This window comes from Dendropsophus ebraccatus, chromosome 2 (assembly GCF_027789765.1).
Source record: "Dendropsophus ebraccatus isolate aDenEbr1 chromosome 2, aDenEbr1.pat, whole genome shotgun sequence".
Lineage (NCBI taxonomy): Eukaryota > Metazoa > Chordata > Amphibia > Anura > Hylidae > Dendropsophus > Dendropsophus ebraccatus.
In genome coordinates this window covers 139,036,140-139,063,307 of record NC_091455.1, presented here as the reverse complement: position 1 = coordinate 139,063,307, position 27,168 = coordinate 139,036,140, and the positions used below count along the sequence as shown (strand labels likewise).

Sequence of the window (27,168 nt, the reverse complement as noted above, 5' to 3'; positions counted from 1 at the left end):
CTTTATTAGATTAAAAACACACTTTTTATACCTATTTTATGGCTGTAATTATGTTTTCCTTTTACTGTTCGTGAACCCGTCCCTAAACTTAAAATTGGCATATTGTTCTTGGAACTCTGTGGTACCATAAATCTTCCTAGATTATAATAATAATAATAATTAAAAATAATAATAATAATAATAATAATAATAATAATAATAATAAATAAATAAATAAATAAAAAACCGCCATATGGTATACTGTAAAAAAGGTATTTAGAATTGAAGTCATAAGTTTTTACAGCTTCACAGAAACACAAGATTGTCAGCAGAAAAAGACCACCTGGACCATCCAGTCTGCCCTCCAATCATTTCCTTTCTTATTATCTAAGGGTAGATACAGTATATGTGTATCCCAGACATGTTAACATTTTGTTACTGTAGATTTAACAACCACATGTACTGGACATTCCAAGTATCTAATACTCTTTCAGTAAGGTAATATTTTCTCATGTGACTTCTGACCTTTCCCACAACTAATGCCTTTACACAGGCTGATTATCGGCCAAAAGCCAATCCCCAGTGCACCAAACTACCTCATTAGCATATGGATTAAACTGCAAAATACATAGAAATGGTGCCGAGAATTAAGGTAAGAAATGTACCTTCAACTTCAGTGCCCGATGTGTTATAAGAATATATGCTTCTAATCTGATGATAGTTTCCCTTTAAATGATGAAGGAAAGGTGCCATTTTTAGTGACAGATTGAAGAGATGGGTTATAGCTGAGATAGACAATGTTGTAAAAAGGGGATAAAATGGGATTAGGTTAAGTGCACAGGTGGTGAGATATTATCTGGAGAGCAGTTCGAAGAGCTTTTCATCTATTGTGCTGTTTAAGATTCAATTGGATGTGCATTTTTCATAATAAGTGTTATTTAGGTTTTTGTGTGCAAATACATAGTTATGGCCATTATAACTCTTGTGAAATATGTATGTGGTAATCCAGGGTAGCCTGGTTGGTGATAGCTGGGGCAGGTGGTGGTGTATCCCTTCAGCTCTTGTCACAAGGCCTGAGTGATGTGTGCCCTTCCTGGGTTCAGACACAAATGGTGAGGTGCAGGTGCAGTGCAAAGGAACTACTGAGTCTAGAATAGACATAAACAGGTAAAGATATACTGTAAAAATGTCTCAAATACATTGTATACGGTAAATCACATTTTTTTTTTAATAAAGCTGCAGAAATACAACAGTTTGAGAGTTGCTGTTTGAGATTGTTTGTAATACATTGGGTACTTGGAATACTTAAAGGGGTATTCTAGGTTATTTTGACATTTACTCTACAGATTATTGGAAAAGAAGGGTGACAGGTCCTCAAGGAAGACTGTATAGGTGTAAAATGGTATAAAACATATAGCTTTATTTACTATATAAATCGTCGTCTATAATAAATACATGATAAACTAATACATCATAGAAAAATTGAGAAATATAGCCTATAACTCTATAACCATTTATCCTATCCTTTTATGATTTTATGCCTTTTTCTTGAAGTTTTTTCTGTCTATTTGTAACATATAAACTGCTTTCTCAATTTTTCTATGATGTATTAGTTTATCATGTATTTATTATAGATGACGATTTATATAGTAAATAAAGCTATATGTTTTATACCATTTTACACCTATACAGTCTTCCTTGAGGACCTGTCACCCTTCTTTTCCAATAGTTACTTTTCCCTCCTAGGGTATAGGAGAATTACAGGTTCACCTCATTAGACTTTCTATCAGTTGATCTCACACATAACCTTTCTTATTTCCGCTACTCTACAGATTAGTCTTGCAATATAATTAATTTGTCTCATTGGTTTCTACAAATTTTGTCTCTTTCTCTCAATATTTACATGAGTCACGTGGTCCTGTGACATCACCGGCCCAGAAGTGTGCTGACTTCCCAACTCAGCCGGCCTCTAGTTAGTTATGCACTTAGCAGGCTTCAGAGCCTTACAAACGGCCCTCCCTGAGCACGGGACGTCATGACGCCCTGTTCCAAAGCTGGCCTGTCAGTGTAATCACCCCAATCCCCCCCGGCCCCCCTCCCTGTGTAATGATTGCGGAACCCCCTCCCCCGGACCCCCTCCCTGTGTAATGATTGCGCTCCCCCCTCCCTGTGTAATGATTGTGGACCCCGGCCCGGCTCCCCTCCCTGTGTAAACATTGCGATACACAGATCACTCACCCCCACCCCCACAGGGAGGGTGCCGGGGAGAGGGGACCGCAATCATTACACAGGGAGGGGGGCCAGGGGGTTGCAATCATTACACAGGGAGGGGGGCCAGAGGGGGGGAGTCCGCAATCATTACACAGGGAGGGGGTCCGGGGTCCGCAATCATTACACAAGGAAGGGGGCTGGGGGGGGGGTCTGCAATCATTACACAGGGAGGGGGGCTGGAGGGGATGCAATCATTACACAGGGAGGGGGGCCGGAGGGATTGGGGTGATTACACTGACAGGCCAGCTCTGGAACAGGGTAAGGCTCTGAAACCTGTTAAGTGCATAACTAACTAGAGGCCGGCTGAGTCTGGAAGTCAGCTCACTTCCGGGCCAGTGATGTCACAGGACCACGTGACTCATGTAAATATTAAGACAAAGAGACAAAATTCGGAATAGAAACCAATGAGACAAATTAATTATATTATAAGACTAATCTGTAGAGTAAATGTCAAAATAACCTGGAATACCCCTTTATCACTGCCACACGCAGGTATACTGGATAAGATACTTTTAGGAAGTTTAAGGTAAAGTCTCTAGTTTCTTTAAAAAGGACTTGGTTTAGCAGACAGTGGGCTACTTGCAGGGAGGGGGCTTAGCCAGACACTATGGGCTCTCTGCTGGAGGGGCTCTAACCACCCTGAGTCAGTGGTGATAAACTTGAACAGTACCTGTATCCACGTCTATCCCCCTATTGCTGGTCGAGAGCACTGAGTGACATGAAATCCAAGAATACAGGACCACCTGGGTAAAGGTAGCGTTTGCAGAAGAGTTCTCGGCTTTACTTGCTCTTACCTAACTTCTGACAGTTTGGCTACTGTCTTAAGTTATCAGGATGTTCTTGAAAATTTTGGCTAGCTTTGGACCTCTTCGTGAAAATATATTCTAACTCACTCACTGGAACCTCTCTACACTACTCTCTAACCACTTACTACACTGATCACATACTGACCTGACCACATACCTTCTTACTCACTATATAAGGCCTCTGGGAGCTGATGGATGATTGAAGAAAAAGGACCACAGGAGTCTGTCTAACCTTTGATAGGTTAGAGGAATAGAGAAAGGACAACGGTGAGGTACCCTGGTCAGTAATTAGTTCTCAGTCAGCTTACAGCTAGTGGCATAACACAGGAAAAATACATGCAATAAGTCACAAACACAGTTAACCCCTGATAACCCTTCCTGTGTCATACAGTACAGCCGTGCCTTCCAGTACATAGAATAGAGAGACACCTAGTGATGGGAATGCAACAACCTTCAGCCCAGAGTATTTACAAATAATAATGTCAACTTACATACATGCTAGACTACTTGTTGCTTGTTCAAGCACTGGATCTATTTTTTAGCACATGTGTTGAATTTCTGGTTCCACATTCCAGGCGCTTTGTAAATCATTTTGGATTGTGTGCACTTGCGCTCTATGAAGATTTGATAGCACAAGCTTTATTCATGATATTTTGCAAGACTAAACTTGCAAAGACAACAACATATACAGTTGTTTGCATCTGCATGTGTTATTGGCCATTGGCTCATGTTCCAAATATCTTCATTACATTAAGGGAGGATGTACAATTTGCGCACTTTTCATGTGCTGTGCAGAAATATCCAATCCATGCACAAAAATTGTCATTATGAGCAAATATTGCTCAATTCTGTTGGGGGGTTGGCTAAGAAAATGGCTAACAAACTATGCCAGGGTTAGACTGGATTACTGCTGTTCAATATTTTTTTGTGCAAAATAAACAATTACACATAATAAGGCTTTGTTCACACTATGTTAAACAACGGCCGTAGTTTTCACCGCAAAACTACGGCCGTTGTTTTGAGGATAGTACGATACAGCAATTCATACGAACTACGGACGTACAATGCACACAGCGTATAAGACTACGCCCGTAGTTCGAACGGACCCGTGAAAAATGAACCGGTCATTTATTTGCGGCCGGTAATGTTACAACTACGGACGTGGATTTCAATGCGGCCGCACACGTAAAATTTATTTCGGACAAATTAAACTTGATTTTAATGTAAAAAATTTACTGAGTGGTTTATTCGGCTAGTCGCAGTATTTCAATTAAATGACATGTTTCAGCCCGATTAAAAACATGCTAGGAGGCAATATTAAACAACGGCTGTAGTTTCACAACTAGCACGCACGGTCGTAATTCTACGGCCGATGTTTTGGCCTCAAAACAACGGCCGTTGAAAATAACGGCCGTTGTTTTACGTAGTGTGAACATAGCCTTAATCTGCAAATTTTAAATAAAGGATTTTGTATTTAATTACACTTTGGAGATGTTTTTGTACTATTTTCTTTGCTGTTTGAATGCAGGTATTCAGGTAATGACGTGGTGCATGTCTGTAAATTTAGTGGTAGTTTAAAGGGGAAAAAAGAGCACTGAGTGGGTGTGAAGATGGGATCTGAGGACTGTAAGTTTGAATTTTCTCTGATGGTCTCAATATTGTGTTTGAGGTATATGGCAAAGTCCCTGGCTGAGATGGGAGAGGTGGGGTGACAGTGGGGAACAGATAAGGGAGTTAAAGGTGTTAAATAGTTGCCTGCAGTTGTGAGACAGAGCAGAAATGACAATAGTGATGTAGTGTTGTTTAGCAGAAGCGAGCGCAGACTTTAAGGTGATGTATAGAAGACTTCTTTGGAGTAGGTTTTCCTCCAGTTGTTTTGTCACATATGTCAGGTTCTTTTATGAGATGGATAAGTGTCAAGAGCTGAATTAACGGTGGTGTTTTAGAATGTAGTGGCTGTGTCTTTATAATGGAGAACATATATGCTAGAGAGTGTCAGAGGAGAGTCTGGGAGTGTGTATGTCAAGATGTTTAAAGCGTAACTGTCATTTCAGGGTAATTTTTCTGAAAACATTAAATATCAACAGTACAAGCGATTTTAAGAAACTCTGTAATAGGTTTTATGTACTAAAAGAGTTTCCTTCTGGACTGAAAAAGCAATCTCCCAGCCTCCCCCCTCACATCAGAAGAAGCAGGATTTCTGTCTCCATTATGTGGCTACGGAGAGGGGAGGGGCTGTTAGGAGTGACTGAGCACGGAGCAGTCCTGCAAAGCACAACACCCTGCAATCTTCTCTCAGTAAGTTCATAGATAAGCACTGACCTTTCTGAAACCTGAATCCAGCGTCTTAGGTGCCCAGAGAGTCTACAAACAGCTGACCTTCATGTCACCTCTTCCTGCTCCCTCATCTCCCTCAGCCCCTCCCCCCTTTATAGGCTTACAATGGAGAGAGCAGAGCCCGTCTTCACTGGCTTCTCTGTAATGAAGACGTGTTTGCCTGATAATGCACAGATAAGAAGTCAGGGGGGGGAGGCTGGGAGATTGCTTCTTGAGTACAAAAGGAGGCTTTTTTGGCTGATGAAACCTATTACATACACAGTTTCTTAAAATCGCTTATACTACTGATTTCTGCAATAAAAAAAAAACATGACAGTTACACTTTAAGGTTACCAAGAGGGTAGACTGTGGGGCAGTTTAAGAAAATCTAAGAAGGTTGTGGTCAGCTATATGGAAAGGTCAGTGAAAATAAGGTCAGTGGCCTCAGAGGACCAATGTGAGAGGCTAAAGGAGCTAATGACGGCTTGTCTGCACCGACACACTGGTATTGCAATGGGTTAGCTTTACCCACTGAATCTTTTACAGAAGACACTTTATTAAATAAACCCACACGCTGGATTCACTGGATTATGGCTTACCTACACCTAAACACTATCATAGCAATGGGTTAGCTTCACCCACTGACTCTTTTACATTAAAGTTAGTGATAGAAGTGTAGTGATGGCTGGCTCAGATGTGTTGATGGCTAGGAATGTTAAAAGTGAATCTGTAACCCCCTGACAGCTTTTCTAGCTGGTGGCACTGCTGGATAGATATCAATGAAAGCATCTAGAAAATACCTTTGTTGGCATCTATCTAGCAGTGCCAGCAGCTCCGTAGGCAGTCAGGCAGTTACAAAGTCACTTCTAGTCATACATGATGTGTAGGAGCCACGTAGTGAAGTGGTCAATAAACGTAGTTGCAGATCCTGGTGGTCACCAGACAATGGCCACTTTAAAGTTGGTGGGTGAATAGCTAACGACAGAATATACTTCAAAAGTAGGGAGGGTAAGGGAGGTGAGAGATGGAGTATTAGTGAAAGAATACTTCTCCAATAACAATAGGCCAACACCACCACATTGTTTGTTACCAAAATAGGGAGAATTGGAGACCGAAAAGTATATACAGTAGTTAAGATCAATAAAGCGTTTATGGATTAAGGAAAGTTTGTTAAAGACAAAAAATGTGTTCCAAAGTGTGCCCAAAAGGCAGACAGGGCAGAGTTGGGTGACCAGATAAGCACTGTACAATATTGAGGTAGCTGGTCAGTCACAGGAGTGAAACATGATGAATGGAATTTGGTTAGGGGACCCAGGATTAGGAGAAATGTCACCAGCAGCAAGGAGAGACAGTGATAGAAGATGTGAGTAGGATAACTTGTGAGATGGTTATGAATATTTCAGGTATGGAAAAAGGACAGTAGTAGGAGTCGGAAAAGAGGGAGAGAGGGATTGAGATAAAAATACAGATTTTTACTCCTTATAGGGATTGGGGTGCTTTTGGAGGGTTTGAGGACTATGAAGGTTACAAAGATAGGCAGAATAAACATTTCTGTACCAAGTAATATAAGGGGGACAAAATAGAAAAAGAAGGTTAGAAGGTTAGATCTGGAGCAGTTCCCTTCCGTTCCCTTCTGCTTCCATTCTGGCTTTAATTCTGCTTTTTATTTTTACTCACAGCACAGGGTCTCAAGATGACCGATGTTATTCAATATATAGTGATTGTAATAAGCTTATCAGTGATTACTTCCATCTCAGTGACAGAGACCTCAATGGAATCTCATCTGGATTGTATGATGGATTCGGCACAATAATGTGGCCTCTCTTACGAATGGCCAAAGTATTTGCAATACAACGCAACTGCAATGCAACCCGATTATGTATTTTCAAGCAAAGGGCTTGTATAGTTGCTGTTCACTGTTCACTATTACTAATGTAGAGCTGGGTTCACACTGCATTTTTGCAATCCGTTTAATGCATACGTTTTATGGAAAAACGGATGCAAAAATGGATGCAATTGTGTGTCATCTGTTTGGATTCGTTTTTCATTATAAAAGTGAACAGATCGAAAACGCATGCCTTTTTTTTAACGGACACAAAAATATTGTTGACTACATTTTTCTGTCCGTTTTGCAAGTAACGAATTAAAAACGGATAAGTTGAACTAAGTTGTCTAATTCATCATATATCGTTTAATATAGTAACACATAGATGAAGATGAACAAGATGAAGCTGATGCCTCTTTCAGAGATATACATCTATGTTACCATCCAATGAAATTAGCTCCAATAAACACACTATTTGTAAGAAGGTGAAGCAATCTATTTCTTTATCTATAAAGACAAGGAACATTTGCTTTGTTACTAGAAGACTATACAGAGCTGGCCTCGTCAGTAGACTCTCTAATTAAATCAGATGACTGCGTGCTGCACTAATTAAGTACCAGAGTTTAATGTGATCTCTATTCAGCAGACCTCGAAGCGCTTCTTACTCTACATAGCTAGACAGAGGAAAGGCTAAAATGGAAAATGTGCCCATACAATTATACAAGACAAAGTGAAAGGGAGAACACAATACTAATTATAAGCTTCGGTGGAGAATGCAGTGACAGGTGTGTAGAGATCCCATCGTATGGAACCATACATATCCCATAAGGCCTTTTTAGACATTGAGATAATTTTCATTCCAAATCCATTGTCCTTGGCATCTTTTAATCCAATACATTACTGTTTTTATTTGTTGTAGTCATAAAATTCCTTGCTCTCTGTACTACTTGCTGAACCTGACCTTCCCAGAATTCAAGGTCATATTAAACTCATTTATTTTACTTCTCCTTACATTCTCTCTGTATTACTTCTAAAAACTAATTACTCTACCACAAAGCAGGGTTCTTAAAGATTTATAGTCTTGCCCATGTATTAAAATAACTGAACAGAATGTAGGATTGGATCTCCAAAAGCATGACAGCAGCTAAATGAAGTATAAAAGTCCACTCTAAAGGATTTTCTTGAAGTGTACTAAACAGCTTTCCATAAACCAATAGTACAACTGAAGATGAAAAACATTCAGGGGATTTATAAAGACTGGTATTTCATGTGCTGGTTTTAACTTATATATATGGCAGAAATGGATGCGCTAGATTGTTCAAAAAGGTTTGCCACCGAGTCACTATAGTAAAATTAATTAGTTTACTGTACTAGTAAATGTATGCATCACACTTACTGACAATGCTTCCCAGTATGCTCTGTGAAGAAAGCATATGCAAAATAGCTCTCAATCCTTTGGAGCAAAGAGGTAACCCTTCAAGTCAAGTCTCGCTTAATCAAGGAGCCTTAGAACATTGACTGGGGATTTTATGCCAAGGCAAACAATCTCTCCCAAAAGGAAAGGTTTCCTATCTGCAGACAGCTGTTTCGGAGTGTTTGCCCCCATCGGTGCAGAGCAGGGTGTTGGCTGGCTAGTGAAAGGTCTATTGAATGCTATTTTGCATATCCTTTCTACCCAGAATTCTTAGTGGAGCAGCAATGTTCTGTAAGTCTCCACACGTCTTTATGACAGGCTCTCCTTAGGACAAGTGCCATGAAAAACTTTTTCCCAGTAATTGAAGCACATTACAAAGTTATATAACTGTGTAATATGCTTCAATCACCCATCTGCCTCCCTTCCCTGTCTTTTCCCCCCTCCTCCCCCCACCAGGAAGTGTCCTGACTCACACAGATCTGATTACTGTCGTCACCGTCACCAAGCTCTTCTCTCAGCTCCTTCTCCTGTTACACTAGCCTCCCCCCCCCTGCCTTGTCAGGTGACAGGCTTGCTCAGCTCCCATTGGCTGAACAACTGCAAGCCATCACTTGTCACATCTCACTTGCTTATCTTCCCTCAGACTGACTCCAGCACATAGGCAGCTCCCCCCTCCCCTCATACCCTCTCTCCTGCTGCCGTGGACTCAGTGAAGGAGTCATGTCACTGGAGAAGATAAGCTGAGCAAGCAGAGTCACCTGACAAGGAGGGGAGGGGGAGGCTGGTGTAACAGGACCTAGAGCAGCCCTCCTGCTGATGACTCATCCTCACAAGAAGGAGCTGCCTGGTGACGGTGACGACAGTAATCAGGTCTGTGTGTGTCAGGACACTTCCTGGTGGGGGGGTGGAGGGGGGAAAAGACAGGGAATGGAGGCAGATAGGTGATTGAAGCACATTACAGAGTTATATAACTTTGTAATGTGCTTCAATTACCGGGAAAAAGTTTTTCATGGCACTTGTCCTTTAAGGAGAGTCACTACCCCTTTGACCTGTATGCCCTCTAGCACTGATATCAGGAGGTCTTCCCCTGCTTTGCCCTGTATGCAACTATCCTGTCATTATTATGGCCAAGCATGGAGTAGCATTTGACTATGCTCCTCCCGCAGTGTCCTGCACTGAGCCTGTATAAGCCTGGAGAGGATGCTGAGGGAGGAGGATGGTCACATGCTCCTCCATGCTCAGCCATAATATGGAAGACAGGACACAGTAAGGGAGCAGAGCTTCTGATATAACTTTTCAGCGCCATCATTATGGTGTACATGTAAGTCATTGACTAACTTTTATTAACTCTTTCTGCAATAAATTTATTGCAATTATGGTGATACCCAGTTATACCAAATACGAATAGTTTATTTGTGCTGTATTACTTTTTTACAATAAAAAGTGTTTTTATGTTGTTGTACTCCAAGATCCATAACTTTTATTTTTCTCCAACGAGATTTGGGTACATGGTACTTATCCATTTGAGGAGTTTGGCGGGAAAGGGGGGATCATTACAGGCAGGAGGGTAGGGGAAAAAGAAAAAAAGAAGTTATAGTTACCTGTACCGATGCCCGCGCAGAGCTGCGTTCTGTTCCTGGACCCTGCTGTCTGTCTTCTGAGCTCCTTTCCGGCTACGTCACGACCCGGCTTACAGATGCCTCACTTAGCCAGTCAGTGATTGCGGTGCTCCTCTGTGATGTGAAACCCGAGTCGTGATGTACCTGAAACCTGTAAGAAGATGGTGGAGTCCAGGAGCTCCTTGATGTGGCACAGGCACTGGAGCGGTAAGCATATTGTCTTTTTTATTCCTCCTGCCCATAATGATTTTTTACCCCCCGATGGACTTCTCCTGTAATCTTTAATTTTTAATTTTTTTTTTTTTTTTTTTGGGGGGGGGGGGGGGGGGGATCACATGGTTCAAATATTTAGAATCTGAGGTATTCCAATACCAATCATTACAACAGTAGCAGTAACTGTTCACTGTTGTGGATACTAGCTGCTATAATTTGCTGGTTTGCAACCCCTGTTTGCTGGTTCTGCTATTGTGTGACCTCCAGGTTTTTGGCAACAAGGCTGAAGGAGGCCAGGGGACAGGAATGTAGCATACAGGTACTCCAGTCTTCATAAACTCCCCTACTTAATGTGACACTTGACACTTTGACACCACCTCCTCACCTCATCCTTTCACTATTGGACTTCCCCACAGGCTTTCTCCTGGGGTCTCTGCAGTGTCCCAGAGCGTGTGTCCACTGCTGTTCTGTCAGCATGTATAGGTTGGTACTACGTGTTAAAGGCTCTAAGTCTGAAGCCCATAGAATACTGCTCCCGCCACCAGGTGTCACTATAACTTGCACCTTATGTTGCACAGCTAAAAGTAAAACTATACTAAGGGTTATACAATAGGGTCTCTATTGATTATATGTATTTTTTGCCACTGTGTTGTGATTTATGTCAAACCAATCCCTGAGCCAACTACTTTAGAGGTCCCCAACTTATCACAGAGGGTTATCTTAGTCCTTTTTCCCAATTAGATCCGCAATGAAGAGTCATATATTTAGTGTGGTGGGGCTAGTTGAGGGGGTAGTGAATATTGCAGATGTAGTCAGTGTGTTGTATGAGAAAGACTATACACGGAGAACCTGCTGAGAGAGATTCTTCCAGGCCATGACCTGAGGCCAGGACCCTGTTATAGGACTATTCTTTATTCTTTATGTCTGGCAATATCCTAGCCATGTCTGGCTAGAGCACCACAAGGGGAAACTTTAGTGAAAACCGGGACTAAACCTATTCACGCTGGGAGGCTGATCGTCTACCTCTGATGGCACCACAAGTTTACTGAGGTATCGTACAAGCCAGTAGTTTAGCCACTGCAAACACACTAGGATTCCTAAGGGATCCCCTAGCTCTCCCACTAGGTGGGCCTGTAATCCCTGATTGTGTGTCTCTCCATGTCTCTTCGCAAGTTATTCTCATGAAGGTCTAATCTAAGTGTCTTTAAGTGTCTATAGTATACAGACACCATGTCAACTGTTATCTCTACCTCTACCTGTGTCCACTCTTGACCCCCCCCCCCTTCTTGTGGGTAATGTCCCCTCATCCTTTGTACCAGTCTGTCTTTTACTTCATTTATGTTTATTGCACTTGCTTTTATTTAAACCCCTATAATTTTATTTTAACCCGCATGTTCAACACTCTAGAACCAAGAGTGCTCTAAATATAAACAATATCTATTATTATTCTATCTCTCCGATCTACAAATTTATGTTGCATCTTAATGTGAAAAAAAACTTCAATTCCTAGAGGCATCAATTTATTACTCAGTGTTCTCAATGATCTAATAATATTGAGTCAGCTGTCCATATAAAATTATGACTCTCTAAATGCTTGCTACTACTGCATTGCAGCATTTAAATCAGATAGTTTACTAAATCCACCTAAAACCAAAGACAACTAACGGATGTGCTTTTGTAAGTTGTTTTCTTGTGTTCTAAAATTTATAATTTGCTGAATGTCACCATAGTTTATACAGCATACATAGATAGTATAAACATCTGGTTTTATTACTCCTAAATATGGAAACATCAGTTCTTTGCAGTGAATTTGAAAGGAGTATTTTGTGATATTGTGTAATGACAAAGCAATTTGTGCCTAGGTACTATATACAACACTGCTATTAAAGGGAACCTGTCACCGGGGACGCGGGCACAGAGCCGGCACGACTCCCCGGTGCAGCCCCAGGACAATTACCCTTTCCAGCGAGTCCCACTCCTGGAACCAGTCCCGGGACGAAGATCTCAGTGTCCGAAGCCGTGTGCGCGTGCTGCAGAGATTTGTCCGGTGCCCATAGAGAATGATATCTTCGTCCCGGGACAGGCTCCAGGAGCGGGACTTGCTGAAAAGGGTAAGTATCCGGGGGCTGCACCGGGGGGTCGGTCGGGCGGGCTCTGTGCCCGCGTCCCCGGTGACAGGTTCCCTTTAACTTTTTTATTACATGTATTTACTTCCTTTTTAAAATGTATTTTCTTCCTTCATACTAATTTTGGGTTGTGTTCACACAGTTGTTAAATGGCTGAGACTTTTCCATTCCTGGCTTTGTATTCAGTCATTGCAATGGTAAACCTGAAGGTGTGAACACACATGTATACCATGCATGGTATCCAGATTGGAGGTCTCCCCTTGTGCTGCACATGTAAAGAACACATGTGGTTACATTTATTTTTACAAAAAAATTGTGGCATCAAAAACAATAGTAAACTTTTTTTTTTCCAAAGCACCAGTACCACTCTGGTCCATAGATTGCACTTGGTTTTGGAGTATAGTCCCATGGAATTGAATAAGAAACAAAGAAGATCCTAAGGCTAGAGCTAAACAGTAATTCCTGATTGCACGATCAGGAATAACCGTGTCATACTGCCTGGTAGTTCACTTCTCATTCAAATGAGAGTCCAATAGCTTAACCAAAATAATGTCCATTTACTTTTGGTAACTTCGGTAACTGCAGGTGCAGGCAAGAGGTAAAAGTAGTAACTGTAGAGGTGAGAGTGGAGGAGCGTCTTGAGGGCCCTCTCCAAGGTAGCTGTCTTTTCTGCCAGGATAGCATAGTTTAAAGGAGAGAAAGAAGATACTCATTTATAGATCTCTGACTTGATCTCAACGCCTTATGCCCTACATTGTTGGGGTACCCGTCCTATCAGGGTAGTATGAGGACCCAGGTCCCTGCGCTGGGGGAAACAGACTTCATGAAACTTTTCAGAACAGCCCTGGATTACAGCAGTATACGTAGGAAAGTGACAGCTTTGTCCCGCTTGGGTCAGTACCATACTCAGGTATACTGCCCTGTATCTTGTTGTGAGTATCCCTGACGTGGACAAGGTGATCCTCAGAAGACATCCTTTCCTCCTGAGGGGTCTAGCACTGCATGCTAGCAGTGGTTACTTGCATAAAGAAATCTGTTTGAGTTTCTTTAGTCCCTTACAAGGGTCCTGGCAGGAGCCAGGCCCTGACTTCACTTTAGTAGGAACTGTCTCTGTGTTGCTCTCTCTCACTCCTGACAAAAGAGCCTCCCACCAGAAACTAACCTTCTTTTATAGGGGAAACTAAACCTCCTTGTGATTGGTGGGGCTGTGTAGTGCAAAGAGAGAAGGAAGAGGATAGGTAGAAAAAGGATGGAAACAAGCTTGCACCTGTGATTGGACACAAGAACAACATGTGACAAATAATTAACCCAGTGCATTACTTCAGCTGTACACAACTTAAGGCATACAGAAAACATAGTAGTGACACCTAGTGGGGAAAATGCTGAATACACTTTAACCATATCCCACTGTGAGAACATGGAACAAGTTACTTTACCCAGGTGCAATCAAAACTTAGTGGCACACCTGTGCTGGGACACTACATGTATTGCATTGATTCATTAGATACTTTCTTTGTACAGCTTTCCATAGATAGCAAAGGCCTCAGACAGCTACGACAACGGATTTGCATGTAGCCAACCAAAACCACTACACCACCAATAGCATGCAATAAGGCCATTTAAATGCTGCTGTTAGTGGGTAAAGTGGTTCCATGTCAGAGTCCCAAGCCCTTCTGATACCTCCTTAACAGCACAATCATGTACATGTACATGTAGGGACCCATAAAGTAACCATACAGTACATCATGACATTTCTAATGGGGTAGAAAGAGCCCTGTATTATGCCGTTCCTGGCTGCTATCAGCAACAGGGGACTGCGCCAGCTAATTACCCATTTAAATGATGTTAAGAAGGCATCAGTGGTCTAGTGGCAGATTGGCATCCCACAATGTGCCTTCAGCAGCTCATGAACTGCATTGATCACGCTGAGCAATCAGTGAATTGCTCATAGGAGTCCCCTGGGGGACTACAAATTAGTAAAAATAATTAATAAAGTAAAAAGTAAAAAAGTATTAATAAAAGTTTAAATTACTCCTCTTTTTTATTTTATAAATAAATCAATATAAACAAATAAAAAATAAATATTTTCTATCACCGCATCCAAAATCGCCAAAACTAATAAATTAACATATTCCTGATCTTGCACAGTAAATAGCGTAAGTGCAAGAAAATGGCAAATGCTAAATTGCAGATTGTTGGTCACATTGCATACAGAAAAAATTTAAAGTGATCAAAAGGTCGCATATATGAACAATGCCGATAAAAAGTACAGATCATGGTGCAAAAACTGACACCTCAAATAGTATATTTTATAGAAAAATTAAGTTTGTCATTGCAAAGTACAATTGGTGTCGCAAACAATAAGAGCTCATATGTGTCGACAGGAGGAAAATTAAAGCGCTATAGGCTTTTAAATATGAGGAGGAAAAAACAAAGGTGCAAAGACTAAAAATTGCCTCTGTGGTTAAGGGATTAAGAAGTTAAAGAGCTTATCCAGCCCTACAAAAAAATGGCCACTTTTGCACCACTCTTGTTTCTAGTATGGGTGGGGTTTTGAAACTTCCATTGAAGTAAATGGAGCTTAACTGTAAATCACACGTGAACTGGATAACCCCTATAAAGGGGTTGTAAAAGATTAGAAATTAAAGTATCATTTTAAAAACTTTTAAAATACGCCGGACTTAATAAATGTCCCCCAAAGACTTTTTTTTAACCAAAAAACAGCCATAAAAATGGGTATACTGTTTTCTTTTATTTAACCAGAGTCTGTCAGCACCTGGGTCCTACCTAAGGTGCTGACAGTGTGCTGTGCTTGTCAGTCCCCTAGTGAGCATGTTATCTTTTAATAATTTGTCTGTGGGTCTCCTACTAAGGAAGAATCGAAGAGGAATAGTGGCTCAGCATTTGTGCCGCACACTGATACACCTCACCCCTCCTTCCTACATTCTCTTCTTCATTAATAATCGATGCTGCCTGGCTTTCTGCTCATGGGCAAGTCAGCCAGTGTCTGTTTACAGACGAATGATCTGCAACCTAATATAGTTAAACCTCTATTCTGATGGTGTTGGAGCCATGGTCCAGGGGTAAATCACCTGTTCGCTTCCCCTGATAGAAATGAGATATAGTAATTCTTTTTTTTTATTATTATTTCATGATTTTTCTCAAAAACATGTCTGGATCCCTTAAGGACACCATTCACAAAAAACTCACTAACTTTACAAAGTGCATGTTCCTTCCAAAACTTCTGTGTAGACATCATTGTATCATTTTTAAAAGTGTAAAGAATTCCCAGTCAGGTTCAAATTAGGTTTAACTATTATTGGTCTCTAGACAAAGTAAGGCATGGAGATCCAACAATATTTGATTGCAGATCATTCTTCTGTAGGAAGACACTGGCTAACAGCAGGAGGGAGCAGTGAGGAGGGGTGAGTCATGCCACAGTGTGGCACAAATGCTGAGCCATAACTCCTCTTTGACTCTTCACTACAGTTGGAGACCTAAGATTGTGCATAATCCACTCCACAGACAGATCATCAAAAGGTAACATCCTCATTAGGAGCTGCCAACTACAGCACACTGTCAGCACCTCGGATAGGGCCTAGATGCTGACAGATTCCCTTTGTTAAAGGGAACCTGTCACCCCCCATGCCGGGGTGACAGGTTCCCGACCCCCCGTTAGAGACCCCTATACTTACCTCATCGCGCCGGGTCCCGCTTCTGAAGATGGTCGGGTCCCGGAGATCTCAGCCGCCGCAGCCCGGCGCGCGCGCTGAGAGATGAGTCCAACACTCATAGAGAATGACGGGAGAGTCCAGCGCTCCGTCATTCTCTATGAGTGTTGGACTCATCTCTCAGCGCGCGCGCCGGGCTGCGGCGGCTGAGATCTCCGGGACCCGACCATCTTCAGAAGCGGGACCCGGCGCGATGAGGTAAGTATAGGGGTCTCTAACGGGGGGTCGGGAACCTGTCACCCCGGCACGGGGGGTGACAGGTTCCCTTTAATGTGTGATATGAAGGTCTACGGAAAAGTTTTAATTCCAACAGCAATTCAAATAATGAGCATGTTTATTATTTGTGGCTGTTATCGAGAAATAATGGCCAGATTTGATAAAACCAGATGTAAAACAGGAAAAGTCAGCACAAAAATGTCAAACAACTGACACATTACTGACACAAACAAATGTCAAAAAACGAACTCCCTTTCCTGATACTTTCCTGATGCACATCAGGAAATCTGAATGTTTTCCTCATGCGCTTCCGGAAATCCTGAAGACACTACTGATGGTTTCCTGAACATAAAAACTGATTACTGTCAGGAAATCCTGATGCTTTTCTGACGGTTTCCTGAAGCCTTTTAAGGTCTCCTGATCAGGATTTCCTGACAGGAAAAACTCACACTGATGTGTGAAAGAGGCCTTAAGCATTTGTTTTTAAGAACAATGGATGAATTTTGTCTTGACATAGACATAGCCGGGTTGTGCAACTCACTCAAGTTTCGGCAACTTGTGAGTGACAATGTGCCCATTCACTTAAATGAAAGGTGGACTACCAAATAGCATGACATGGTGGTTCCTGATCACACAACCAGGAATTACTGTGTTTCCCTAGCCTTAGGGTTTGCTTTGTTTCTCGTTCAATGGGGTTGCACTGCAAAACCAAATGCAGTCTATGGACAAGAGTGGTACAGGTGCCTTTGTTGCAATGGCTGTGATTAGTACGGAACTTACAGTACGTTGTGCTGAAGGCTGAGGGAATGCCAGCTGGAGTGTATACACATGGCATACAATTTGGCCGGGATCCTTAGCTGCGCCGCGAGAAACTGACATGTCAGTTTTCTGTGGCCACTATTCAATGAATAGCGGCCACAGAAAACCCTGTCAGTTCACACAATAGAGCGTGCGGCTTCGGATGCACACTCCATTGTGTGCAGTGGGGAATTCGGAGGCATCCGAAATCAGCTGCGCTAAAGATAATCTTTTCATGACACCAGCCGTTCCGTGAGCCGGATGGGTCACGGAACGGCCGGTCTTATACAACATGTGAACATGGCCTAATAATAAATGCAATCATGTGTTGCATTCTTTACATGTGCAGCACAGAAAGAGACCCCCAACCTGAAATTTAGTATGCCAGGCGCAGATTCTGGCGCCCGGCCAGCCAGATTCACTAAGAGGCGCGCACCTCTTAGTGAATCCTTCCGGAGGAAAGGGGGCGGGGCCTTATTTTACACTGGCGTACTTGTATGCTGGTCTTCATAAATCCCCCTCCCCCCATAGTATTCACTCTGGCCGGGATTCCTATCGGCCTCACGAAAAAATGTCATCTCAGTTTTGTGCGGCTGCAATTCATTGAATAGCGGCTGCACAAGCCTGACAAGTCACACAATGGAGCGGGTGACTCCGGCCGCACGCTCCATTGTTGACTATGGTGAATTGGGATGCCGGCTCACGCAGATGCACCCACATCCAATATCAGTACAAAGGAAGATCATCCGGCAGGTAATGCAGTACCAGCCGGGATGATCTTTACAAACACCGGCCGTATGAAAATGCTGCTGCAAATCTGCAGGTAAAGTTTATATCAGTTCTGATCCATGTGGGTTCAACCAAAGGGGGAAAAGTTTTGTTTTTGTCTTTTTCTCCAGGCAACAACATGACAGCAGCAGCCACATCTAAAGTAGTTATCTTTTTTTTAATACTTTTTTTTAATACTTTTTTTTTTAGGCTATAAAACAATGTCTTTTATTGGCAATATTTTCCCCGTCTTTTTGGACAGCCGACATTTTTCCTCAAAAACAATTCAAATTACAAGCACAATATTATAATATACTTTAGGCCTTGTGGCTTTTTTTTTTAATTTTATTTTTTTATTATAATATTCTTTATTTCCATACAAAACATTATACAATCTCATCACACATAATATGCATTATTATTTCTTTTTTATTTTTTCCCTTACCCATCCCTTTATCCCCCCCCTTATCCCTCCCTTAACCCCTTAAATGGTGAGGACTCATCCAATGTAGAAGTCTTGCTTTATCTTTATACTTCCATTCCATTCCGCATAATATCCCGCCAGGGGATGCCCCCTAGGGTTGCCTTTTTATCTACCACTATCTGTACCCTCTATGATACTACCCCTCCACCCCTTACTTGTATCACTATCCTATTCTCGCCGTCTTTCCCTAGGGTCAGCCCAGACCAGCTCTACAACCTCTCCATCCAACAACCTTCTTCTAACACCTCAATTTTTTTTTTTAACCTCCATTAACTACACCACTTCCAGCTACATCTCTTACTCCCGGGAACACATCCTTCCTTGTACACTTCTCTGTTCGCCCGAGAAGACCCATCCCCTTCTCAAGAAGACAGGCTCCCCCCGAACCCGCGGACACTCAACACAATCATCCCAGGAGCCAACTCCCCATTTATTATGCAGGACTTGCTCCTTCTACTGGTCTCCCCTTACAATTGGCGCCCATGATTTTCCGGACTTGCCACTGTGGGATCCAGTCCCATTCACCCCCCGGGAGTGGCTTCTTACTTGGGTTTTGATGCCAGCTGTGCAACCCCTAGCTAGGGGACCTTTAAGTAGTCAACAAATTCTAATCATTCTTGCTTTTACACTTCCACATTTAAACCCCACCGACCTAGGCACAACCACCAGGGGAGACAGCGAGACCACCCACTCACTATACCTTTTAACCCCTCCTTCCTTTTAGTCCTCGGGCATCCAGGGGACATCCCCTCCGGTTACACAGCATTCCTTTTGTTTTTTACCTCACCAACCCAAACCTTTCCTCTAACCCCCCCCCCCACACACACACACACATCGCCAGAGGAAGAGGAAACGAAGAAGAAGAAAAAAACAAAAACAACACCACAGTTCACTTTTCCATATCTTAGGGGCAATGAGTTCTCCAGTATCTGTTCCATTTCTTTACAAGCTCTGTTACTTTTGGCCCACTCTTTTTACCCTTATTATGCCAGACTTCGTATCTCAAAATGTTGTTTACTAGATCCCTCCATTCTTTCAAACTTGGGGGTTCTGGTGATATCCACTTTTTAACAATCATCATTCGTGCAGCAAACAGAATTTTATATACCACTCCCTTTAATACATTATCTCCCTGAATTTCTATATAACCCAGCAGTGCACATGCATAATCGTCCTCAATATTCACATCAAAAATAGTTTTAATACTACTAAATACCCCCTTCCAATAATTCCTTAACTTTCTACAACTCCAACAGTGGTGTTCCAAATCCGCGCCATGGAACCAGCGTCCGTTCTTCACTGCAGGGACAGCATTGCATTGAAGTCAATGCAATGCCGCTCACTGTATTCACACAGCGTTATGTGTGAACACATTAAAATAATGTACCTGACTATGTACCTGATGTTTGACAGCGTCCATTGCTATGCAGAGGGCGCTGTTAAACCAAGTGTGAACATAGCCTAAAGCTGGAGATATTACCTGCAGATTTGCACAAGTAAAATCTGTGACAGATTGCAGGGGCAGGACATTAAGGGGGCCGGCATTTACATACTCAGTGGAATGACAATCCCGCCGTGAGTATGTACTCTTATTGAAAATTACAGGGATTGTATCCGCATTGGATTTAGCTGCAAACAGTGTGAAATCTGCTGAGGATATGGTATGTGTGAACCCACTCTTATTCCGGCGGCGCAGTTTAAAGAGTTGGGACCTAGAGCATCTGTGCCCTAGGCCTGCTGATTATAAATATCCAGCCCAGTGGCATGTTGACAAAGAACAAAGGCGGGAAAAAGGCGCTGCAAGCCTAGGGAATGGATGATCTAGGCCCCAACTCTTTAACACCATGCTGTTAGAATACAAGAATTCCAGCACCAGGAGACAAACCAAGCCTGGAACTAGGCAAGCACTGAGACAAGCTACCGAATGGGACCAGATGTTTGCTTTCACGTCACTGTCTTCTCTATAAAAAGTACTATACTCATGTTACAGGATGCTATATAAGATAACATGGGGAGCACAACGCTTTGGTTGTTCGTATGGGGATAACAGGGAGGCTGAAGAGATGAACCCTTAACCCCTTAAGGACGGGGCCCATTTTCGTTTTTGCGTTTTCTGTTTTTCCTCCTTGTGTTAAAAAGGCCATAGCACTTGCATTTTTCCACCAAGAAACCCATATGAGCCCTTATTTTTTGCGTCACTAATTGTACTTTGCAATGACAGGCTGAATTTTTGCATTTGGTACACTACAAAACCAGAAAAAAATTCAAAGTGTGGTGAAATTGAAAAAAAAACCACATTTCTTTTATTTGGGGGAACTGTGTTTTTACACCATTCACCCTGGGGTAAAACTGACTTGTTATGCATGTTCCACAAGTCGTTACGATTAAAACGATATATAACATGTATAACTTATATTGTATCTGATGGCCTATAAAAAATTCAAACCATTGTTAACAAATATACGTTCCTTAAAACCGCTCCATTCCCAGGCTTATAGCGATTTTATTCTTGGGTCTTAATTTTTTTCTGGATTTGATGCGACCAAAGATGAGCAATTTTGCACTTTGTGATTTTTTTGCACTGACGCCATTTACCGTGCGAGATCAGGAATGTGATTAATTAATAGTTCGGGCGATTACGCACGCGGCGATACCAAACATGTTTATTCATTTATTTATTTGTTTACTTTTATTTAAAACCTGGGAAAAGGGGGGGTGATTCAGACTTTTATTAGGGGAGGGGGGTTTTTACTATAAACAACACTTTTTTTTTTTTTTTTACACATATACTAGAAGCCCCCCTAGGGGACTTCTAGTATATATACTTTGATCTCTCATTGAGATCTCTGCAGCATAGATATGCTGCAGAGATCAATGAGATAGGCACTCGTTTACTTCCGGCTGCTGCCGGGGACGGCGCCATCTTGGACGAGTCCCCGGCCAGCATCAGTAACGGAGACCGCTCCTCCGGGACAACGTCCCGGAGGAGCGATCTCCCCCACTAGACACCAGGGAACGGTTGCCTCCGGTAATCGGAGGCAGCTGTCAACTTTGACAGCTGCCTCCGATTAGCTAATTAGCGGGCACGGCCGCGCGGCCCCGCTTTGAAGTGCTAATGAGGACATATGACGTACGGGTACATCATATGTCCTTAAGAGGTTAAAGGGATTGTCCAGCGAAAATCTTTTTCTTTTAAATCAACTGGTGTCAGAAAGTTATATAGATTTGTAATTTACTTCTATAAAAATATCTCAAGTCTTCCCATACTTATTAACTGCTGTATGTCATGCAGAAAATGTTTTATTTTCAGTCTGACACAGTACTCTCTGCTGACATCTCTGGCCGAGACAGGAACTGTCCAGAGCAGGAGAGGTTTTCTATGGGGATTCATATATAACCAAGGCAGAACTCCTGTCTCGGCCAGAGATGTCAGCAGAGAGCACCGTGTCAGACTGAAAATAAAACATTTCCTGCATGACACACAACAGCTGATAAGCATGGGAAGACTTGAGATTTTTTAATAGAAGTAAATTACAAATCTATATAACTTTCTGATATCTGTTGATTTGAAAAAAAAAAAGATTTTCGCTGGACAACCCCTTTAAGATTACTACAATGTGGGACCTCGCATACATTTGTTTTGGGTAACTGGGACATAAAGACATTTTTAGTTTAATATTATAGATATTTACATAGACCACAACATGCTACAGTACAACATGCTACGGTACACATATCATAGTCATGCATAGAATGGGTATTAAATGACCTACATCAAAGCTGTGAAAAAGCTGCTAAAAGGTTCCCTTTAAGTTATATTTGAAGACTTCTTTTATAGAAATGTTTTTATGTTGCTATACCTTCTTATCCTGTTTTTTTTTTTTTTTTACCAAAGGATAGTTACATTTGCTCTTGGAGAGTCATGCAATAAAAATGGATGCCTTGTTTAGAAATGGGATGGTGTTGTTGAATTGATCAGTACATAAGGCCAGTTGGGCTATGGGACATTCCATTATGAATGATTAGTGGATTTATAATGGAATGGCATGGATGGGATTTATAATCATAAAAACACACTGACCTTAACACTACACAGGTGCAGCAGCATAATGACCCGCCAACTGCAAGCACATCAATTCCTAGAGAAAAGTCCAATGAGATTAACTCAGCAATAGTCCCAATACATTAAAAATAATGCATAATACTTTAGCATGAAATAGCCATTAATTGAAGCCATTTAGAAGGAAATCCTATATTTATTAACAGTCACATTGTATACATTGTATATGTATAGTTCTTTGTTATCATAACCAGCTATAGAGCTTGGAATACATAAAAATGACTGTGAACAAATCTTTGCACATATATGTAGATGAACAAGGGATAATAATGTAACTGTGACCTCCTCTGTGCCCATGAGTATAGTCTCTTATGTTATGTCCAGAACCAGCCCAGCTGTATAATACCAGACCTTATTATTGCTGTACCTGGAATAGAAGTCACGGCTAATGGACAAGAATGGCGTAGTTTTTGTATAAACAACCAGCATTACTTACGTATTATGCTTTATTTATTTATAGAATTATGGCAGAAATGTATGTGTTTCAATAGTGAAGCAGAGATAGCTGAAAACAAAGGCCCACCAGAATGTTGCTGTATCAAAAAGCAAGAATTGCTTAAGGGAAAAACTTTGTATAGAGTGTTTTTGAATGGCTTTTCTTTAGGTGTATTTTCTGTTCATATAGTTATTTTTACATTACTGTCACCAGAATGGATCTTATCTTTGGAAACATTTAGTCCATGTGACATTGCTGTTTCCTGGATACCTACCATCATATTTCATGAAGTTATTACTGAAACGCAGTCTCGAAATTTCTGAAATATTTCATTAATAGCCATGTGAGAGTATTAAGGAGTGAATGCAATTATAGTACTAGGAAGATAATATTAGATTACAAGATATTAAATGATATAAACCATTATAACTTAGTGGAATACTCAATCCGCTCATTATCATTATGAGTATCATGGATCCTGATGTTATCTCAGGTTTACTGTGTTGTTGGGAAAAATAACAAACAACGTAAATAAACTGAGACATTATATTGCTTAACAAACCTGATAGTCCATAGTGCACCTAATACAGTTAAAAGGAATCTGCCAGCTCCCAGGCCCTACCTGAGGTGCTGACAATGTGCTGTAGCAGGCAGTCCCCTAGTTCGCTCAGCTGTCAGCCAGTGTGTCTGATTGCAGATCAGTCCCCTGTGGGCAGTTTATGTCTGAAAGAAACTCCCAGCTATAGTTGAACTGCTGTTGTTCTCTAGACCGGTGAGTTACCCCTAGACCACAACTCCAATACATTCGGTTCAGATATTCAACTGTGGCTGAGAGATTTTTTTAGACATAAAATGCCTACAGAGGACTGATCTGCAATCAAAGACACTGGCTGACAGCTGAGAGAGCAGGAGTCTGGGCAGCATTGATTATTCATGAATAAGGCCCCGTTCCCACTGAGGAAAGGTAGCGGAATTCCTCAGTGGGAACGGGGCCTAAGAGGGAGGAGGAAGGAGTGGTGAGGTGTGCCAGAGTGTGACAAAGACAATGCTTTGACACTTTATTACAGTAGGATTGTGCATAATTCACTGCACAGACAAATTACCAAAATGCACCATGGTCACGAGGGAACTGCCAGCTACGGCACACTGTCAGCACCTCATGTAGGAGCTGGGCGCTGACAGATTCCCATTAAGGTTTTGTTCAGCTATTTACTCATTTTGCATTCTGTATACATATGTCAGAAATAAAAATAAATAAAGTATACCACATAGTTTCATGATTATTTTTTTTAATTGCTGAATCCACAGGATCTAATATAGTCTCTGGCCATGATCAGAGTATACCAAACGACATACTGCACAAAAACAAACTCTGGCCTCACTTCGTATCTTTTTTAAATGTGTTCTTAAGGATTCAGTCATCATACATGCATTTAAAAAATTTAAACATAGGCAGGGAGTTGTCACTTTACAACATGCAGTATCTCTCATTTCCCAACATGCTAAGTGGCACCACAGTCAGTTAGTCAGTTAGTTTTGTGACATCCCCTTATTTCCTTTAGCACAACTGCACCCCTCTTCTACTTACTTACCTGCTAACCATACCCAAGTATGTGAAAAATTATCATGGTACCAGCTATCTATTGTATAGGGTGTGTTAACACTCCCGCTTACAATACATGCTGGGCGGTGGGGGTGGTGTGGATCGCCATATTAATATATCTGGGCAGGAGATAAAATGCTGCCAGAAAAGTCTGACAACTTTCCACCATTTCTATTTGAAATACAAGTAGGCTCAGCAGAGATGAGTTTGCGTATATAATTAGGAGCAGGAAAGAATAGTTATTGGGCGAAAGGTTTCTAAATAGTACTGGCTGCTTAACAAGGAGATGCCAACTACTTAATGACTGTCTCCAAATAGAACATTTCTAAATGGATTCATAGATAAATCACACAAAATGTGAAAATTACATGAAATAAAGAAGGTTTGACATAATTAAGACTAAATCATTTTATAGCTGTTCTCATAATACACTATCTATATCCTATCTATCTATCTATCTATCTATCTATCTATCTATCTATCTCCTATTATCTATCTATCTAGAAATCCAAAAAGTAACTGCAGCACACGTGTGCTGCAGTTACTTTTTGGATTTCTATATAGACACCTGTGGATCGGGGTGTTGACCACGGCACCGGGCAAAGCTCTTTTCTCAGAGTGCTGCGCAATTTGTGTTATCTATCTATCTATCTATCTTGCTTCTCTGCCTGTTCTAATAGCCATGTGCTTTTTTCTCTTAAAATAAATATATTCTATAGAGCTATGTTGTTGCCATGGAAACAAGCCATCTACACTTTTATCCATTTCTATTTCTCATATATATGTTCAGTTTTGTACATGTTTATTTTTTTACATTATTCATACATATCATACATTAACGGGATAAATCAAATAAATTAAATGTAATCTTATGGTCCTTTTAGACGGAGCGATAATTCGCCCGATCGCACGATTAACGATTTTGAATGAACAATGTTTTTAAAACGATCAGCGTTTAGACGAAACGATGCATCGTACGGAAAAATCGTTTTGTGATCGCTTAAGCCTATCTCACACATAGGGTAAATCGGTGAACGACTGTTTAGACGGAACGATCTGCGATTTTTTTGCGAACGAACGACAATTTTAGAACATGAAAGATCAAAATGAACGATTTATCGCTCGTCGCTTGATCGTTCGCAGTGTTTACACGTACGATTATCGTTCGAATCCGATCGCTATTGTGCAAATTCGAACGATAATCGTTCCGTCTAAAAGCACCATTAGAAGCTAAGGGAAAGATTTATCAAAGGGCGTAAAATATAGACTGGTATAAACTGCCCACAGCAACCAATCACAGCTCAGCTCTCAGCTCTGGTCAAATGAAAGAGGAGTTGTGATTGGTTGCTGTGGGCAGACTACACCAGTGGTTATTTTACACCCTTTCATGCACTTGGGCCTAAATATCTAAAACTGAGTATATGACTAACTAAATAACTATGTCAAGTAGCATACTTCAGGTAATGTCATATATTTTCTCTATAGTTTCTGTACTGTCAATTCCAGAGTTCCCATTGAGTTGAGGCAGCGAAGCTTTGATATGTAATCTTTGATATGTTCTTTATCTGTGCTCTGAAAGGTAATGTTGCAGTGTAAATCATGCAGAGTTGGGGGGTGTCGAGTCCCTGCAGTTGGCAGCGGTGGATGTAGATGAAACGTTGACAGGTTCCAAAGCACTTACTACTAAAAACACATTTATTTGTCTTAGTAGTACCTGCTTTGGACTTTGTCCCATATCTACTGTCGGCCAGAGCCTGTCAAGGTTTCATCTACGACCACCGCTGCCAACTGCGGGGACTCGACACCCCACCACTCTGCATCTCCTGTTGGGACCTAGTGGCTTAGGATCCCAGCAATCTAGAAACCATGTGGCTGCTCCGACCTCCATCATTCTCTTCACTGAGAGCGTTTTTAGATGTTGTGCTCTGAGTACAACATCATAAGGTGAGCAAATCCAATTGCCTTTGTTTTCACCACCTTTCTTCCGGATGTCACCCTATGGCGCCTGCATATCTCTTTTAGCTTTCCATGCAGTATACATCATGGGACATATCCAAAGATAAAGTATCAGCAATGCATTGCTTACAAGAGACAAAATAATAGGTAGGTAGTCAAATGTCAGAAAGACACCAGTGTATGCTGGTCCTTTCATAGGAAACCCTTTAGGATAACATATATGCTTCTAGCACTTCTAGAACAGGGAAAAACACAGTGGCATTATGTATTTAATTAGGTGATAAGCCAAGGAAAAATAAAATAACTGAAAAACTATTGTGTCAAATAATACACTGCAGTCATGTCAAGCTTGTATATGAAGGTATAAAAAATATTTCACTATTTTGGAGTAAAAGACTGCTGGGCCAAATAGTAAATTAACTAAATATAGACCTAAAAATATAATCATAGAGAGGTCGTAGACTATGGCTATGTTCACACACAGTAA

The 27,168-nt window shown here is 41.4% G+C and overlaps 1 protein-coding gene across 5 annotated transcripts in view; it reads right to left on the bottom strand.

Moving 5' to 3' along the window:
- The window catches only part of HECW1 (HECT, C2 and WW domain containing E3 ubiquitin protein ligase 1), a 270,057-nt gene that overhangs the window by 133,491 nt on the left and 109,398 nt on the right, over positions 1-27,168 (bottom strand). For 3 of the 5 annotated variants that reach the window (XM_069960326.1, XM_069960324.1, XM_069960325.1), the window contains one exon: positions 22,648-22,705. The exons of the other annotated variants lie outside the window; for them this stretch is intronic. In XM_069960326.1, the coding sequence (XP_069816427.1) occupies positions 22,648-22,674 (27 nt within the window). In that variant the 5' untranslated portion in view covers positions 22,675-22,705. The remainder of the gene's footprint in view (positions 1-22,647; positions 22,706-27,168) is intronic. 5 annotated transcript variants of the gene reach the window in all.